At 35.6% G+C, this 16,958-nt stretch overlaps 1 protein-coding gene across 4 annotated transcripts in view; it reads left to right on the top strand.

Moving 5' to 3' along the window:
* Positions 1-16,958, top strand: part of LOC104146865 (DNA excision repair protein ERCC-8) — a 32,925-nt gene that overhangs the window by 10,077 nt on the left and 5,890 nt on the right. For all 4 annotated transcript variants that reach the window (XM_068929023.1, XM_068929025.1, XM_068929026.1 and 1 more), the window contains exons 6-10: positions 515-583; positions 3,813-3,879; positions 5,786-5,889; positions 8,024-8,148; positions 13,456-13,653. In XM_068929023.1, the coding sequence (XP_068785124.1) occupies positions 515-583; positions 3,813-3,879; positions 5,786-5,889; positions 8,024-8,148; positions 13,456-13,653 (563 nt within the window). The remainder of the gene's footprint in view (positions 1-514; positions 584-3,812; positions 3,880-5,785; positions 5,890-8,023; positions 8,149-13,455; positions 13,654-16,958) is intronic.

Consider the following 16,958-nt stretch of genomic DNA (forward strand, 5'->3'; position numbering starts at 1 on the left):
TTTATGATGAGAATTGTTCTTCTGGAATAATGCATAATTCAATTCACCTTCCAGATTAAAATTCCTAAGTATAACTAGTTTGCCCTGAGTTACGTAAGTCAGCCTTTGAAGATCATTAGATTTGAACACAATAAATTGTATATATGGGTATGCGTATGTGATATGTATTATTTACAAGTATGCTATCTAACTATGTTTAGCCAAAAATTATTTAGAGAAGAGATCGTAATTTTAATTCTTAAGCTTCATAGGTAGTGTTTTGTTTGTCTCTAGTTTCTATATTTTATTTGTAATATGTTAAATTCACCTACACTTAAAAATGTAAATCTATTAATAAAATGTGTTGCAGGAACAGCCTGTGTAGTACTCCAACTAAGTGAACTGTTACGCAGCTAACATTTTTCTTCTATTTCTTTGTCATTGCTAGGATTTTTATTTTATTTTATTTTTGTTCTTTCGACTGCTGATTTTTTTGTTTTTTGTTTTAAAGCTTTCTTTGTTTTTCTTGTTACAGTTGGTACCAAAAGCCCCAAAGTACAGCTCTGCGACTTGAAGTCTGGATCCTGTTCTCACATTCTGCAGGGTACTTTTTAGTCTGAAACATAAATGTTAAACAATAACTACTTTGAGTAAAGCAGGCCCTATAAAGAAACACTATATACAATGTATTCTTTGTGAGCAACATGACTTTGTAAGTAACATTTTGTACCAGTTGTGAAAGTTACACAGTGGAAAACGTTCTTCTGGATGTTAATCTAGTGGAAATGAATTGGAGAATACAAATATTAATTCATGAACAGTTATTATAGATGTTTGGGTGTTTTCATGATAAAACCTGATCAGATTGATAGTGATTCATGTTTATTAAATGATTAAGCACTGGCATTGTTTTTGCGTTCATGTAAATTCAATATGGGTGCTGCTTTAAAAAAGAGATCTTTACTAATTTTAACAAAATATCCTATAAAGGTGCTTGTGTGGTTTTAAAAGGTTTCTGCATAAAGAGTAAGATACTATTCACTATGGAACGGTGGTATCTAATGCTTTTTATCGACCTACTTTAGTAAGCTGTACAGTTTTATTGTTTTATAATCAAAGGATACTTAAGGTTGGCAGGGACCTTTGGTAATCATTTGGTCCGCTCTCCTCTGCGCAAGCAGGGTCAGCTAGAGCAGGTTGCCCAAGACCATGTCCAGACAGGTTTTGAAAGTTTTCTAGGGTGGAGACCACAACCTCTCCAGGCAACTTACTCCACTGTTCAACCACTCTCACAGGAAATAAGTTTTCTTATGTTCAAGTGGAATTTCCTGTGTTTCAGTGTGTGCCCGTTGCCTCTCAGTCTGTCACTGGGCACCACTCAGAAGTGTCTATCCCCATCTCTTTACGCTCTTCCATGATATTTATATTTATGGATGTTTATAAACATGGATAACATGTCCCCTAAGCTTTCTCTTCTGCAGGCTAAACAATCCCAGCTCCATCAGCCTCCCCTCATATGATAGATGCTCCCATCCCTTAGCCATCTTTGTGGACACAGCACTGCAGACGATGTGGTCTCACCAGGGCTGAGTAGAGAAAGAAGGATCACCTGCCTTGACATACTGGCAACACTCTTCCTAATGCAGCCCGGGCTACCATTGGCCCTCTTTGTCGAAAGGGCACGTTGCTGGCCTGTGTTCAGCTTGTGGTTCACCAGAACCCCCAGGCCTTTCTCTGCAAAGCTGCTCTCCAGCTGTTTGTCCCCCAGCCTGTACTGGTGTGTAGGGTTATTCCTCTCCAGGTGCAGGACTTTGCATTTCCCTTTGTTGAATTTCATGAGGTTCTTCTCTGCCCATCTCTCCAGCCTGTTGAGGTCCCTCTGAATAGCAGCACAGCCCTCTGGGGTATCGGTCACTCCTCCCAGTTTTGTATCATCAGCAAACTTGCTAAGGTTACACGCTATCCCTTCATTCAGGTCACTGAGGGAATAAGTTGAACAATATTGGACCCAGTGTTTACCCCTGGGGGACACTGCTAGCTACAAGCCTCCAGCTAGGCTCTGTGCCACTGATCACAACCCTCTGAGCCTGGAAGTTCAGAGTTTTCAGTCCACCTCACTATCCACTCACCTAGCCTATACTTCCTCAGCTTTTCTATGAGACTAGGAAGGCCTTTGACACTGTCTCCCATAACAAAGTCCATTACTTTTTGCACTTGATGGGAATTTACCCTTAAGGCCATTTTGCTAATGTGGAATAAAGGCCTTTGACCAGGGGGGTGGTGGGGGTGTATACATGATCAAGTGAAGGCAGTGATGAGATAAATGTGCTCATACTTCAAATAAGCAGGGCAAGAGCCAGATCTGATCTAGAAACTGTAGAGAAGCGTTAGCTCCAACACAGCAACATGCAAATGCATCTCTTTCTTCTGTGGTCAGCTCATCTAATAGCAGCCTAGGTGCTTTTGTGTGATGCAGAACTTGAGCTAGTAAGTCCTCCTGAACTGAATCATCTCTATGCAAACCAGGATGGGCATCTCAGTGATCTATTTCTAGAATTGAGAGCACTGGAGAATGCAGACACAAAAAGTCGTTCTCCAGAGAATCAGTTTGGGTTCAGTAGGGCTTCTTAATTTTGAGTCAGGGTTAGCGCTTTCCAGGCGCAGGCTGATTGTGTCTTTATGCGCAGCACGGTGCAGTTAGCTCAAGTGCAATATCACAGGAACAGGTGGAGGCAGTTTATGTCCTTCACTAAACATAATCTAGTCATTCTTTACAGAACTTGAAGCACTCAATAGTGTGTTGCAAATAGATGTGAATATTTTCACATAGGCTACTCTGACAGCTGAAATGGAGCTAAATTCATGCTGGACTGCAGTTTACTCAGTGGAGCGAAATAAATGTGACTGCACTGTGCCTTCCAAGTGTAACCTGTAGTCTGTTATGGAGATTTTTCCATCATCCTGGGCATCCCAGCCCTTTGATTAACTCAGGTAATGGAAAACTATCTGTTTAATAGAAGATGCATCAGAAGCAAGGTGGTTCATGTAGCTCTAGACTGCATAGCAAAAAAATAGTTGTACGACTTAGTTTATTTTTCAGCAATATGTTTTAATTATTATGTGAAGCATGGTTGCAATCCTTGTATTTAGGTCACCTTATACTTCCTATTGTGTATATTTGTTTAGCACTTTTGGAACTTTTTTTCCGACTTTTAAAATGTATTTATATTACTTGACGCTGAGCAGCGCTGGGGATGATACTGCTAAGAAGTCAAAAACAGGCATTTAACTTAATATCTTAATATTTGGAGCATAATAAGGGGAAAAACAAATATCGGTTTAAGGACTAAAATATATGAGGATCAGCTGTGTAAGGTTTTAATCTTAAGTACATAAAGTAGACGTACTTTTTATTAAAGATTTTGAAATCATTTGAAGAAAAATGTATGCTAAATTTCTTCTTTATATAAGAGTACCAGGGCTAATGCAAAATTTAATAACAGTGTTTAAAATAATCTCAGTAGCTGTGACTGTACTGTTCTGTGTTTTGCACTACTAAAACCAGTAAAAGTTGTATAATACCGTATTGTATCACTTTCAGCTAACTGCAATCCCACTCAAGCAAGAGGAGGAAAGGAAGATAACTTCTAGTCCAAAATAAATTTATATTACAATGTAGGCATTTCAGATTATTGTTTTGAATTGGTGGGTCCTATAGAAATGAGGGATATTTGTTTGTTTGTTTGTTTGTTTTCACTGTAGTTATTTGCATAAAATGGTGTGTATAAATATTTTTCTAGAAAATCAGGTAAGCTTTTTCTTACCATTTTTAGGTCACAGACAAGAAGTGCTAGCAGTGTCTTGGTCCCCACGTCATGAATATATTTTGGCGACAGCAAGGTAAACATGTTTCTATACTTTTATAAGCAATAGTATCTGATGAGAAAATTTTAGATCTTCATTATGCATATTTTTTACAACTCAAATGAACTTTGAAAATCAATCTTCATTATATACTTAACCTACTTACAGTTTTGTAGAACTTGAATAGAAAAACTAGGCCTGAAGAGCTATCCAAGTGATACTTATTTTATAGGAAAATTGTAAACAGGGTTTTGCAATAGTAATTGCATTTAAAGGTGCAGACAAATGATGTATAACACTGTAGAGATACTACTTCTTGTTACTGCTTATTAGTGTGCATACTGCTCATGCATGATAAGTAATAGCTTTCCAAGCTGCAGCAATTTAGTTAGTTTCAATTGTATGTTGACACACTCAGGCCATTTTTTTTCATTTCAGTCATTTTCAGTCCAAAAGATCCTTTTGACTTTCCTATAGCTTTTACAAATGTTACCTTTTGGGTATAATGTGAAATTTCCCTTCTCCATTTCTTGGTTGGCACATTTTTTCTTTTGAATTACAGAGGGAAATGGATATTTATAATTGAGAATGAAATTTGTGTAAGTTGGTATCAGAATTGCATACCCTTGGCTTGTGATGCCATGAAGGTTCAACATAGTTGTGGAATTTTCTAACAGCATAATTTTTTTTGATTTGCTTTGTTTGATTGTCTTAGCAAATAAAAGATTGTTTCTTTTCTTTGCCACAGAAATAGTGGCAAACTTTGTTCGTTATTGAAATACTGATTTATTAAAGTCTCCCAAAACATTTTGTTTTGAAGTTGCGTAACTTCAAACGACATCTACTTATATTGTCATGTTGCCTTGTGGTAACTGCATGCTAAATGTGTGCCTTCACGGCTCTATTTTTAGTTTAGGACTTTAGTTGGACTGTATTTGCAAATAATATAACAGGGCCGTTTCTCGGATCAAGACAGGTATGGACTAGAAACTCTTGCAGCACTGAGGTACTGACTGGGTAGTGAGGAGAAATTGACGAGTACTGCTAAAAAGAGAAGGAGACTGAACTTACCCTGTATCAGGAGTTGGGACTGTTTTCCAAGATCATTGTATGTTTGTTTGGGATCACTTATGAGGAGGGAGAATATGCTTTTGATTTTTATGTGGCTTTTATATGAAACGTTTTGTCTGAAATTTCTCTAATTGAGGTTAGACGCTTAGAAAGTTCTGAGAGGAGATTGGAATAGTCAGAGAAGAGACATTTTCTGCATATTTTTCATAGTTTTCAGTTTCAGGTGCTAGAAAAGCTTATAAGCTCTTTTCTGCTCTTTGGAACTGGCTCGAAAAGGTTAGCAATAGAAAGTGCATTGTCAAAGATGAAAAACACTAATTTTTTTTAATAAGGGAGCTCTTTGTATGCCTTTGTTAAGGATATTTCAGTGAACTACCTACAGTTTATTGCTCATTTTATAATCAGCTGAAACCTCAACAAATATCTCTGTGGTCTTAGAATATTTGCTTGTAGCCAAGTGACGTGTTTTCAGAATATTCAGCTGGAATACCACTTGGAAGGTAGCAGACTTGAGCTGTAGTGAAGAGGAGCACAAAAGAAAAAATTAGTCATTGGCTTTGTCAGATAAAGAGCAGATATGAAATAATCTTATCAACAGTTGCTGTGGTTTTGGTCAGTTCGTATTTTAAGTTAGGACTGTACATCTTCCAGCTATTAATGTACTGATCTAACTTAAGAACGCACAGGAAAAAATGTATGCTTTAGTTAGAAGACTGCTTATCTAAGAAGCAATTTGACTCGGTACATTTTCCAGCTGTAGATCAAAGCGAAGCAGTTGTTTTTGTTTAACTGGACTGGCTAAAGAAAGCTATTGACCTTAGCGGGTGCAATTTCCCTAATGGATACATCAGTGCAAATTTGTTTTTCTCAGTGCTGATGGTAGAGTAAAATTATGGGATGTGAGGAGAGCATCTGGATGTCTGACTACGCTTGATCAGCACAATGGAGAGAAGTCCAAAGCATCTTCTGAAGCAGGTAATACAGATTATAACTGGCAGTAAACCATACGTGACTAGAATCATTCTTTAATTTCCTAAATTAGTTAAATATTAGGACTGGCAAAGACAATAGTTATAATCCAGTTATCATGTCGTGCATAACATAAGTCATTGAATTTTATTCAGTTATTTCTGTTATGGACCCAATGATTGTGGTTAGGTGTCTTGTTTAGAAAGATCTCCTTCACAACAGTATTGTGTCTGTTTTGAATATTTGTTCCCCCTAAAACTGGGAATGGTGCCATCTATTTTATGTGAGGAAGAATTCATTCCTGTTGTAGCTTAGGTTTCTTATGATAAAAAATCACTACATTACACGTTAGCTGCCATAATAGCTAATTACTTTCTTCTAAAACAAAGACAAAAGCACATTCCTTTTTCCTATATAAACTAGTTTGCCTTCCAAGGCAAGCCTCTAGAATATTTTGTCTTAGACATGGTTCTGTAAAGTTAATTATCATCCTTTTACACTGAATAAGGTATAAAATAGAGTTGAATGTTATGATTATGTTTAATTTTGCAGGAAGCTAAATTCCACTCATTTTAGTACAACCGAACACATTAGTGGTGCCTAATATCAGTAGTTATTAGCTACAACATTAATAATTGATATAACTTCAAGTCCCATTTCTATGCCAAAAAAGCAAACTAAATTAAAGGAAAGGTGTTGTACTTTTCAATTATAGTTCATGAATTTGAATTCATTCTGGACCAAAGGTCTGTAATTTGTGTAGGCCAAAAAAGTGCTTGAACAGTAGCTGCTCTGAGGTAGAAATGCATATGATTTAGAAATAAATTATATATATGTACTCCTGAATTTGTTCAAGTTGTTAATATAGCTTTAGGACCCTTTCTCCATTCCATGACTATATAGGTTGTCCATTTCTTCTTTTTTTTTCTTTTTTCTTGTTTAATTAGAACACTTAAACTAGAAAATTCTGACTTTGAGACCGATCTGAAAAATGACTTATGTATAGATATAAAATATATAGAAAGTAATAAAGTAATATATGAAATATGTATTAAAATAATTAGAAATAAAGTAGAAATTGTTTATATATCCTAGTTCCGAGTGAAGGAATTTGCATAGGGTGTATCATAGCTATTAAAGCTACAAGTGGTTCTGACTTCTTCTGTGCAATTTATGTTGTGCATAGAGAAATACACACAAATCTGTAAAATCAAGCTGATTTTCAAAAATGTACAATCAGAGGATTTGAAATAGCAGTGAATATCTGTTTTAAGAACCCCTCTGTCTGCTGGGTAAATTGTAGTGTGGTAATATAGGTGTTTGGTATTGAGTATTTTTAATTTCATTGAAATACAAGAAATTACGGAGATGAAAGCTAAGACTTTTTATAAAATAAAATTGGTTACTTTTTTATCTCATTTTGTTTGTAAGAGATGGATAGTGGACTTCTATGCAACTCCTGAAATAATTAGTGTAATTGTATTGTCTATTATATAGTGTAATTTTGTATGTTTGCTTGAATGCTGCATTACCGTATTCAAACACAACTGCTTTCTTTTCACTTTGTTGTTTTTCTGTCTCTGACAGGACCAGAGTGATTTGTTGATACTTTAGTGGCAATCAAATGAACCAGGAGATTGAATATATTGAAATATATCTGAACTGAAACAAATGCAGCTAACAAAGTTGTTTAGAAAATCGTTACAAAACAGATAAAGCTTCTTTACCTAAAAGATATGTCTAAATTGTATACTACAGTATAATGTGGAGATATCTCATCTTCTCACTGGGTTAATTCGTGGGCATCATCCGTTTATCCGTGGTATCCACTGAGTCCTGTGTTCACTATTTTATCCTGCTTAAGAATATGCAGAATTGCAGGATGAACTCAACTGAATTCCTTTATAGTATGCAATGAGCAATATGTGCAAAGCCAGCTGTGTATGCCAGCTATTTATAGCTGTATATTTTTAAATGAAATGATCCATGGAGATCACGCTTTCATAAACCAAAAATTAAATTATTAATTTAGTTATACATTACCATTTAAACAGCACATTTAGTACTATACATTTAACTAAAAATGTGTATACAGAATGGTACTTCCATATAAGTCTGAAATAGCTCTTTTTTCTGGCAGCGAACACTGCTCACAATGGGAGAGTTAATGGTTTATGCTATACAAATGATGGGCTTCATCTGTTGACTGTTGGTACAGACGATCGGATGAGACTCTGGAACAGCTCCACTGGAGAAAACACATTAGTAAGTTTTCAAGGATCGTTGGTTATGTTTTTATTTGCACTTAATTTTTAAAGATTGCTAATAGTTTGTGCAATTATAGTTACACCTCTGGATATTCATTCATTGTCATAGAGGGTATTGCTGCTTTATCTCAGTTTGCTGACGATTTTTCAAGTTTTTTTTGTGTTCAGGATTTTTCCCCTTATTTTTGCTTGTTAAAAAAATACGGAATATGAACTGTGCTACCCATGGGGAAGGTGCTCATTCCTGAGTGTTTCACTGTTCGACTGCTAGGTTTCCTTGCTACTTTCTTTTAACTGTTTTGACGGAATCTCTGTCATGGATGTTTACAGCAGTATCAGAAATATCCATCCCCTCTACATTTGCATTGTAACCCAACAGAAAAAAAGATTCTACTTCTGCTCCAGTCCTTTCTGTGAACTGATTTTTGCTAGAGATTCCTATTTTAATTTTCTTTCTGATAAAGAAAATTGTTTTCTGCCTTTGAAGAGGGACACGTTGTAGCCGCATCAGTTTCCGTGAGATTTTAGGTAATAAGGATAACATGTTCTCTCGCTGCTATCAGGAAGGGAAGAAGAAATCTCTACTTCAGCAATCTTTTACTTCCTCCTGCTTAGTTTGAGAACACAGCAAAAAGTATTCCCTATAGACATTCAAATGAAAGGACTTTTCTATCCTCATACTATTCATATTTGCCAGTTCCTTCTCAGCACTTCATAAACAGACATCTTTCTGTCTCCAAATCACCATCACCAAAGTAGATAATACAGTTTGTTCATTCTCCTACCATCAGCTGGATCAATGCCTTTTGTTTTTCTGTGCCTATTAGTTCACTGACTTGTTTCATAGGCTATTTTACTCTTTTCTTAATTGGGCTTGAATAGCTTGATCCTGTGTTGCTATTTTGTTATTTTAAGTCCAGAATTGTATTGTCCAGAGTAGTGTATTTTCATACACCACACAGACATATCGCTTAAAGTAGTTTTAAGTCATCAGCAGTCAACTAAATGCATGTGCAGGTAATACAAGTTCACTCCCATAGTTCCTTTGATCTCCCCTAGCCAGTCCTCCTTATCTCCACAGGTTTTTTCCTTCTCTGTGCTAGTAACACCCTTCCCTTTCTCTCTGACTTACACCACAAACATAGAAACAAGCCTGCACGAACTGTAGTGAATCTGCAGCCACCCTGGCGGAAGAGAAAGATATGAAAAAAATAACTCTAAATGCTTGCCTGTCTCACTTTTGCTACCTTGAATTCTCAGTCCCTCTCTGATTTCCTACACCTGCTTCCTCTGCCTGAATAACCCACTATCCTCTTTACCTTTGGGTTTTTTTTTTCCTGGTTATAGCAGAAATCTTTTCAAAGAACTAGAGATTTTAATGGCTGCCCAGTTTTTCTCAGTAGAAAGAGAACCATACAACAGCAGATATGCAACATCTAAGTATTTTTCTGTAAAGTATCTTTAAGTATGTGACATCTATATGAGGTTTGGCTTGTTCTCTTGTGGGTGGGTAATACGTAGACAGAGATAAGTGCAAGTGCTAGTAATGAATACAGATAAACTCCACCTGCACTCCTGATTTTGCCCAGATCATTAATATAGCTTTAGAATCCTTTCTCCATCCCATAACTATACAGGTTGTCTGTTTCTTCTACTTTATTCTTTTTTTCTTTTTTAATTGGAATGCTTAAACTAGAAAACTCTGAGATACATCTGAAAAACGGCTGCTATCATTTGGTTGTTTCTAGCCAGAAAGAATCCTTATTCCTCCCAATTGTGTTATAAAATGCTTTGTTTTTCAGCAGAATGCTAGATAAATTATGACTTTGAACTCTCTTGTCCAAAATCTTACAAGACTTTTGTATGGACAGTGTACAAAATATCTGTATTAGTATAGTATATTGAACACTGTATAGTGTATTGAACACTGAAAAAACAATTAAGTTCTAAAAGTTAGCGATCGATAATGGAGATGTCATGCATGCAATCCTCACTCCTTTTTGCCGATTAAACTCGGTAAAAACTGGGGAGAGTCTTTTTTCCCCCTTCGTTTTGGGACGTCGAAGAGGAAACTAACATATGATTAAATATTAAAGGAAAATATACTCACACAGGACTGCAAGACTTATGATCCCAATCTAAGCTAGTTTCCCACTCCTTTTAATTTTTGCACTCTAGAGCTATATTTATGAATCCATTGTAATTAAACATATAATGATTTGTTTCTTTAGCCATATCCGATTTCACCTTTCAAAAAAATTATGGAGCAGGAGAGTTTTTTTTCCTGTTCTCATAACCTTAAATTCCCTCTTTGCGTTTTGTGGCTATATCAGACATTATGGGGAAAACATTAGGAGAGTTAGAAAAGAGGTTTTTGAAGGAGGAAGGGTTTGGGTTTTTATTTCCGCTTTTTGAAAAATCATGAGAAAAGCTTTCTCATTTAGCAAAATGTATTTTTCAAGTATAGTTCTCTGAAGAATATCTAAGAACCTTAACCTTCACTGTCTTTTTGATTAGTTTTATTTTGTATTTGTTTTTCAGAACTAAAGTACAAGGTTGTCTTTGAAGTCAGTCTGCTGTTTATAGTATTCTAGGAAGCAGCTTCTAGAAATTTCCAAATTTTTAAATATTTGTGGAATAAGTTGTTCTAGTCATGGACCTGATTTTCCATCCCCTATGAAGAGGTGATTTTTCCTGCAAGTATAGTGTGTTTTTAAACTTGGATAAACTGAATCCTCTCAATTCTAGATATAAAATGACTGCATTGGCCTTGGAAATAGGAAATACACATACCAACTTCCTGTAAAAAATGATTGCTTTCACTGACACAGAAATTACTAATTTTCACTGTACTTTTAAGGTTAATGGTAGTCCAGTAACTCTTTTGTTATTTTGATTTTTTTTTAATCTTCGCTGGTATAACAGAAGCCCCACATCTGATGAAAATATCCTTCCGATATGAAAATATCAACCTACGTGAAAGCTAATCAAACGATCTTTTTGTAAACATTTTTAGCATGATTGAGAGAGATGTTTTTTCTAGACTCCTTTCTTCAATTTTTCCTACATAAGTGCTCTTAGCTATGAAAGAACAAACTTTAATAAGAGAACAACAGATAGTCTTCTTCCTTACCTGGCTTGACTGATCCTTGTATTTGTCCCAAACTATGGACTCAGGCAATCAAGATAGGATGGATCAAGAACCTGACAAAGACAGACATTTGTTTTAAAATATTTGCCCGATAAACGTTACAAATATGTTAAGTTATAGTGAACAGATTTTCAGTACTTAGAATTTTTAACTGTAGACCATGAGGGTTTTGGAGGGAGCTTTAAAATGGACCTAGAGAACTTTACTGAAGTTGTACGTACAAGCAGTTCTCTGTTTTTCAGCAGAAGTTAAGAGCAGCGATTGCAAGGCAATAATATTTAAAAGCAAAATATTTTATGTACAATGGTATGTAGTGTTAATTAATTTTTCTAATGTCTTAAATTAAAAATATACTTATTTTTATTAGGAAAAAATTTTAATCATGAAATAATTTGCAAGTTTCAGGTGTTCATAGGGGGCTTCCTCTTCCTCGTGAATATGAATATATGTTTTATTTGTTGAAATTTTAATACCTTATTTTAATTAAGTTTGTTTAGAGGTAAGATATACTGTTCACATGAGTACACTTCTGATCTCTTATAAAGGACCTAATTAGACTGATAAATTCGATTGGAATGTTTCCTAGCATGTTCGGAAATTTTTCATTTTTAAACTTCAGTGAACTTTCAATCTGTGTAGGACTTATCAAGAGCTTGAAACGTATCTAACACTGATAAGCTATACTTTATATACTTTTTATTTGCAAGGCTTCCCACGCAACTCCCAAGCCAGGGTCCTAGTTAGCCATATAGCAATGCTATACTTACAGGGAACAATATTGAATTTCTTAGTGATGATGAAGTCCAGAATTTAGCAGCGGACGTAGGCACTTTAATATATCACTCTTGATTAGTCCATAAGAAATAATTTAGGAAGTTATTCTTTTCTTCTCCTTCATGAATCTTTTCTTCCTAATCCCTTTATTTTTACCTTTTATTTATGACATCCTTCTGCTTTTCCTTCAGTCCTTTTCATACTGCCTATTGCTCTTCTACTATTTCTTGCAAGCTCATGGGGGAGAGGTGCAGAATCTTTTTCTGCATTGCTGATGGCTCTATTCCTACTTCCAAGAGCAAGGGATGACTTGCTGAGAAAGCCCTGAGGGCTGGTTCTGGTGTTGGCTCGACGGGTGCTTTTCTTTTCCATCCAAATAGCATATGTACTTCAGAAATACAGCCTTCTGCAATATTGATCAACTCTCATAAAGAAAAGGCACTTTCAGGGTAAGAAGGAAGGGGTGGGTCAAGTTTTCTTCAGTCTGTGGAGTAAGCAAGTCTTACAGGAAAGGTTGAGTTGTCAGCTGTTTGTTTTGTTTTGTTTTGTTTTGTTTTTGAGGTGAATGTGTGTAATAGAAGCTAGGCTGAGACCCCGATCTCGCTTTATACTTACCACTGAAATGTTTAATGTAGCAGTGTAATTAGGCCCATAGCCTTTACCAACTAGCAGAAAGTTACCTCTGCTTTCTATAGTTTAGTTTAAGAGAGAGAACTTATTCTCTCTACTACTATTTGAAAACTGATATTTTGAAATTACGTATAAACTAGCTTGTGTGTGTGTGCTTGTGTATGTGAAATATTTTAAAGAGAACACACTAGGAAAATGCAAATGCTGTCTCTTAAAATAAGCACGAGCTCTTGAAAGCTTTACATTTAACATTTCCAATTGCTGGAACTTTCAGAAAACATAAGTTGTCTTACTTATAACTATATGTGTAGTATTGTGCATATCTAGTTCTTTTAACAGTTTTAATATTTGAGAGAAAGTGGCTAGGAGGGACCATCTAAGAAAACGTTTAAGAAGGTAATTCCTGAACTAATTCTGATTTCAGTAGTAGTTTTGTTGCATCAAAGAGGATCTGGCCTGAATGGTCTATGCAAATTCCATCTTTAGGTGTGGAACTGCTGCATTTGTAGGCATATCTTCCCCCCCCCCCCCGCCTTGTTTCTCAAAGTTTACATTAAAGAGAATAAACTTTAATGAACAGAAAAATAATTCTCTTGATACACATCTGTATCTGCAAATTCCAAGAGTTATGTTAAAATTGGGAAGCTTAACATGAATTTTATTGGGTATTAATGAAAAAAGTCCTTTTTATATAAAGCTACTTCTTGTAGTTTTAATTAATAACTAACTGCATAATCTTTCATTTTACAGGTGAACTATGGGAAAGTCTATAATGAAAGTAGAAAAGGACTCAAATTCACCATCTCTTGTGGCTGTAATCCAGAGTTTGCTTTTGTACCGTATGGTAGTACCATTGCTGTTTATACAATTTTCTCAGGAGAACTGATAACTATGCTTAGAGGGCATTATAATACTGTTGACTGCTGTGTATTTCAACCTAATTTTCAGGTAAGCGAAGTACTTGGGACAACCTGGAATATTTATGCAGATTGCCAAACCATTTGCACAAAAAGTAGTATATTTTCAGGGATGTGTTTTAGCGGAAAAGCTTGAAATAACAGGTAGCTCAGTGGCTTTGTCAAGTGAGAAAAGTTAGGTCAAGTATTTCTGATGGCCCTTTCTATATCTGATTCCTTCCCCTATTCATTTCGTCTCCCATAGGTAACTTTTGAGTAAACCTGTGGTTATTTTTGCCTTACATTGTCATTAATAAATCGTATGTGTTATTAAGGCTTTTGCTGGTCTTCTGTAAGAGTGAAGAGGAATTTTCTTCCCTTTTACTGAGAAAATCAGTGGCTTAAGAAGAGGTATTTGCCTTTTTCTGAAATATCTAAGACTAGTCACAGTAAGAAAGCAGGTGAAGAGCGCTTAGATGAAGTGCGTAGGTCTTCCCAGCGGTACTGAGAAACCTCTGATAAGCTTCACTGGTGATCTTGCCTAAATGCTTGTAGCTATACCAATCACTGCAGCTACAAACAGTTTAGAAGTTGAGAACATAATCCGCCTCTTAAATTAATCCAGGCATACTTCACACAAGAAATATCGTTGCATTACAGGGCTCATGACTCTGCCACCCCTTTTTTCTTTCTGCCTGTGGTACATCTCTCTTTTGTACTGAAAGTCTTAAAGATAGCAAAGTCTAATTTGTTGTGAGGTACTTTACAACAGATTGTTTTTATGGTTTGTGGTGTGGCAAGGGAAGGGTGGATATTCTTATGTTTTTTTAAGTCTATTACATAGTTGCCTTCAGTTTTTGAGGACTATACTTAATGTTCCAGCTCCTTCCTTTTAGTCTTTTGTTTCTGAAATAACAGACAGAAGCATTTGAGGCAGAAAGGACAAGCGAGTATCTTTTTGACCTCTCATACGACACATCATAGAATTTGATCTGTTGTTCTCATGTTGAGTGCAGCAACTTTGAAGGAATGTTTCCCTACCAGTAAGATGGACTTCATTAGGAGATTTGAACACATTATAGATGAGGTGGTAGAGCCCAAGCTGACAAACTTTGCTAGACAGGAAAAGCATTTCTAGGAGGAATAGGCAGGGAGATACTGGATCCACTGAGAAGTGGAATATTGCCTCTCCTGCCTTCCCAGCCCCCAAATGGAACTCAGTTATGAAAAGGTTGAGAATCCCTGTATTAAAATACGTATCTTCCTCTCTTAATTAAACATTCCAAAGTATGGAATATCTGCTTCTTCTGTTGGTGCTGCAAACAAACCAAATCCTTATTATTAATAGATTCAGTTTATAACCGAAGCAAATCTTTCCTGGATTTAGTTTCTATTCATTAATTCTTCTTGGACTTTTCTTGGCTAGATTAAAAAATTATTTATCTTTTTAAGAATGGTCTCAAAATGAAGGTGCGAGTGTGTTTGTATAAAGTCATCTTTGGTTTTTTTTTTTTTTTTTGATAAGCTGAAGAGATGAGGCTATATAAATATTACTATAAAGCATATTTTCCAGCCCTGGAAATGCATATTCCTTTATCTCATCTCTACCTTGTCTTTTGAAATACTTAGAAATGTATGTGACATTGGAGTATCGGCATCAGTATTATACAATATGCCAGAATTACCTCCCTGTTCTTGTTTATCACTCTTCTATGTGTGTGTGTGTATGTATGTGTGTGCGCGTGCGTGTGTGCATACACAATGTGTGTGCACGTGAGCGCACACACGCGCACACATTTGTGTGCGTGAGCACTCACAATTTGTGAGCGTGCACGCAATAACTGCATCGATCAGAATAGCTATAGGCTTATGCTGGCAACTTAACTTCATTTGTTTATCCACTGTGATTCCTGAGTCTCTTTCAGAGTCACCCTTACTACAGTTCAGTTTTGCATTCTCTGTGTGGCTGGCTGTCTTCCCTTTTTCTTTGCACGTTCTTGCTTTTGTTGGTATAAAACTTGCTCGGTTTGGTGGGATTAGGTCACTATATTGTAAGTGTGTCAACACCAAAGGTATTGCTAGTGTTAACTTTGTTTATGTTGACATGTATTCTTCTAAACAGCTACTTCTGCCTTGAGATCATTAAACACTTTCATCAGTCTTCGTATAATTCTACTAAAAATTATAATATCCCAGTTAAAACTCCTTTTTTGAGAATGCAGGCACTTGTAGAATTTGTATCTATCTTATTTTACTATTGCAAACAGTACTAAATCAATAATGTTAGAAATTTGTTTCCATTTATGCATGTATATTATCAGTTAGACTTGTTATAAATACAATCAATTTTGCTTGACAAAACCTGCTTTGCTGTAAAATGTGTTAACTGATGTTGTTTATTTTCCGAATATCTTCATTCTTCAGTAATTGCAGAATTCCACTGAGAATCACCTTTTCCATTATCTTGTCTGAGATTAAAGAAATGTCAATCAGTCCATTAGTATCTGTATCATTCTACTTATTTTTTTGTTTTGCTTTTCTGAATGGTATATTAGCTCACTTTCAACTCTCTCTCTCTCTCTATATAGTTCAACATGTTTCAAACATATTTAACTTAAGTAGGCCAGAAGTTTTCTCAAACAGCTCTTCTAAGACTCTTTGACGCTAGTTATTCATCTGATGAAATGAATAGCTGCGTAGATGTAGGCTTTTTAACATCTGTCTTTCTTATTAGCACATTAGAACTTAGCACGTTATCTTCATGTGAAACAAGATCTACATCTGACTGTTCTACATAATTTCTGCCATTTCCTTCTAGTAGTAGGTCTCTGTCTTTTTTTTTTTAGGTTTTTCTTCATATTAATAATCTTTTAAACTTTTTTACTGTCTTTAACCCTGCTGAATGATTTTCCTACCCCACCCCAAATCTGCTCTTTAAGTTTTTTTTATTATTTATTTTTCTGTTCAAAACTTCTGATTGATATTTATTGCTCCCAGTCCCTCCCTTTCCTTCTATTTATTAGGCGTATTTTAATCACTGTCTTTGTTTCATCTCGTGACTGGAACAGGCTTTAAAAAACTTGTGTACTGATTTTGTATTTGAGGTGTGAAGTATCTTCTTTCTGCTCAGAACTGTATAATCAGCTATGATCTGTGGTACCCAAGCCATTTGCAAGGCAATGATAGTAGGCTTTGTCTATTCTTATTAGGTCCAAATTAATTAACATTCATAGGTAGAACACCTTTGTGTCTGAGTTACTGTGTGTAGCTGCCTCTGCAGTGTAGTGTGAGATTTAGTTAACGTGTGTGTATATCCTTTTGAGATCCTGGCAATAAAGCAATAAAATCCACTTTATT

Source organism: Struthio camelus, chromosome Z (genome assembly GCF_040807025.1).
Source record: "Struthio camelus isolate bStrCam1 chromosome Z, bStrCam1.hap1, whole genome shotgun sequence".
Classification (NCBI taxonomy): domain Eukaryota; kingdom Metazoa; phylum Chordata; class Aves; order Struthioniformes; family Struthionidae; genus Struthio; species Struthio camelus.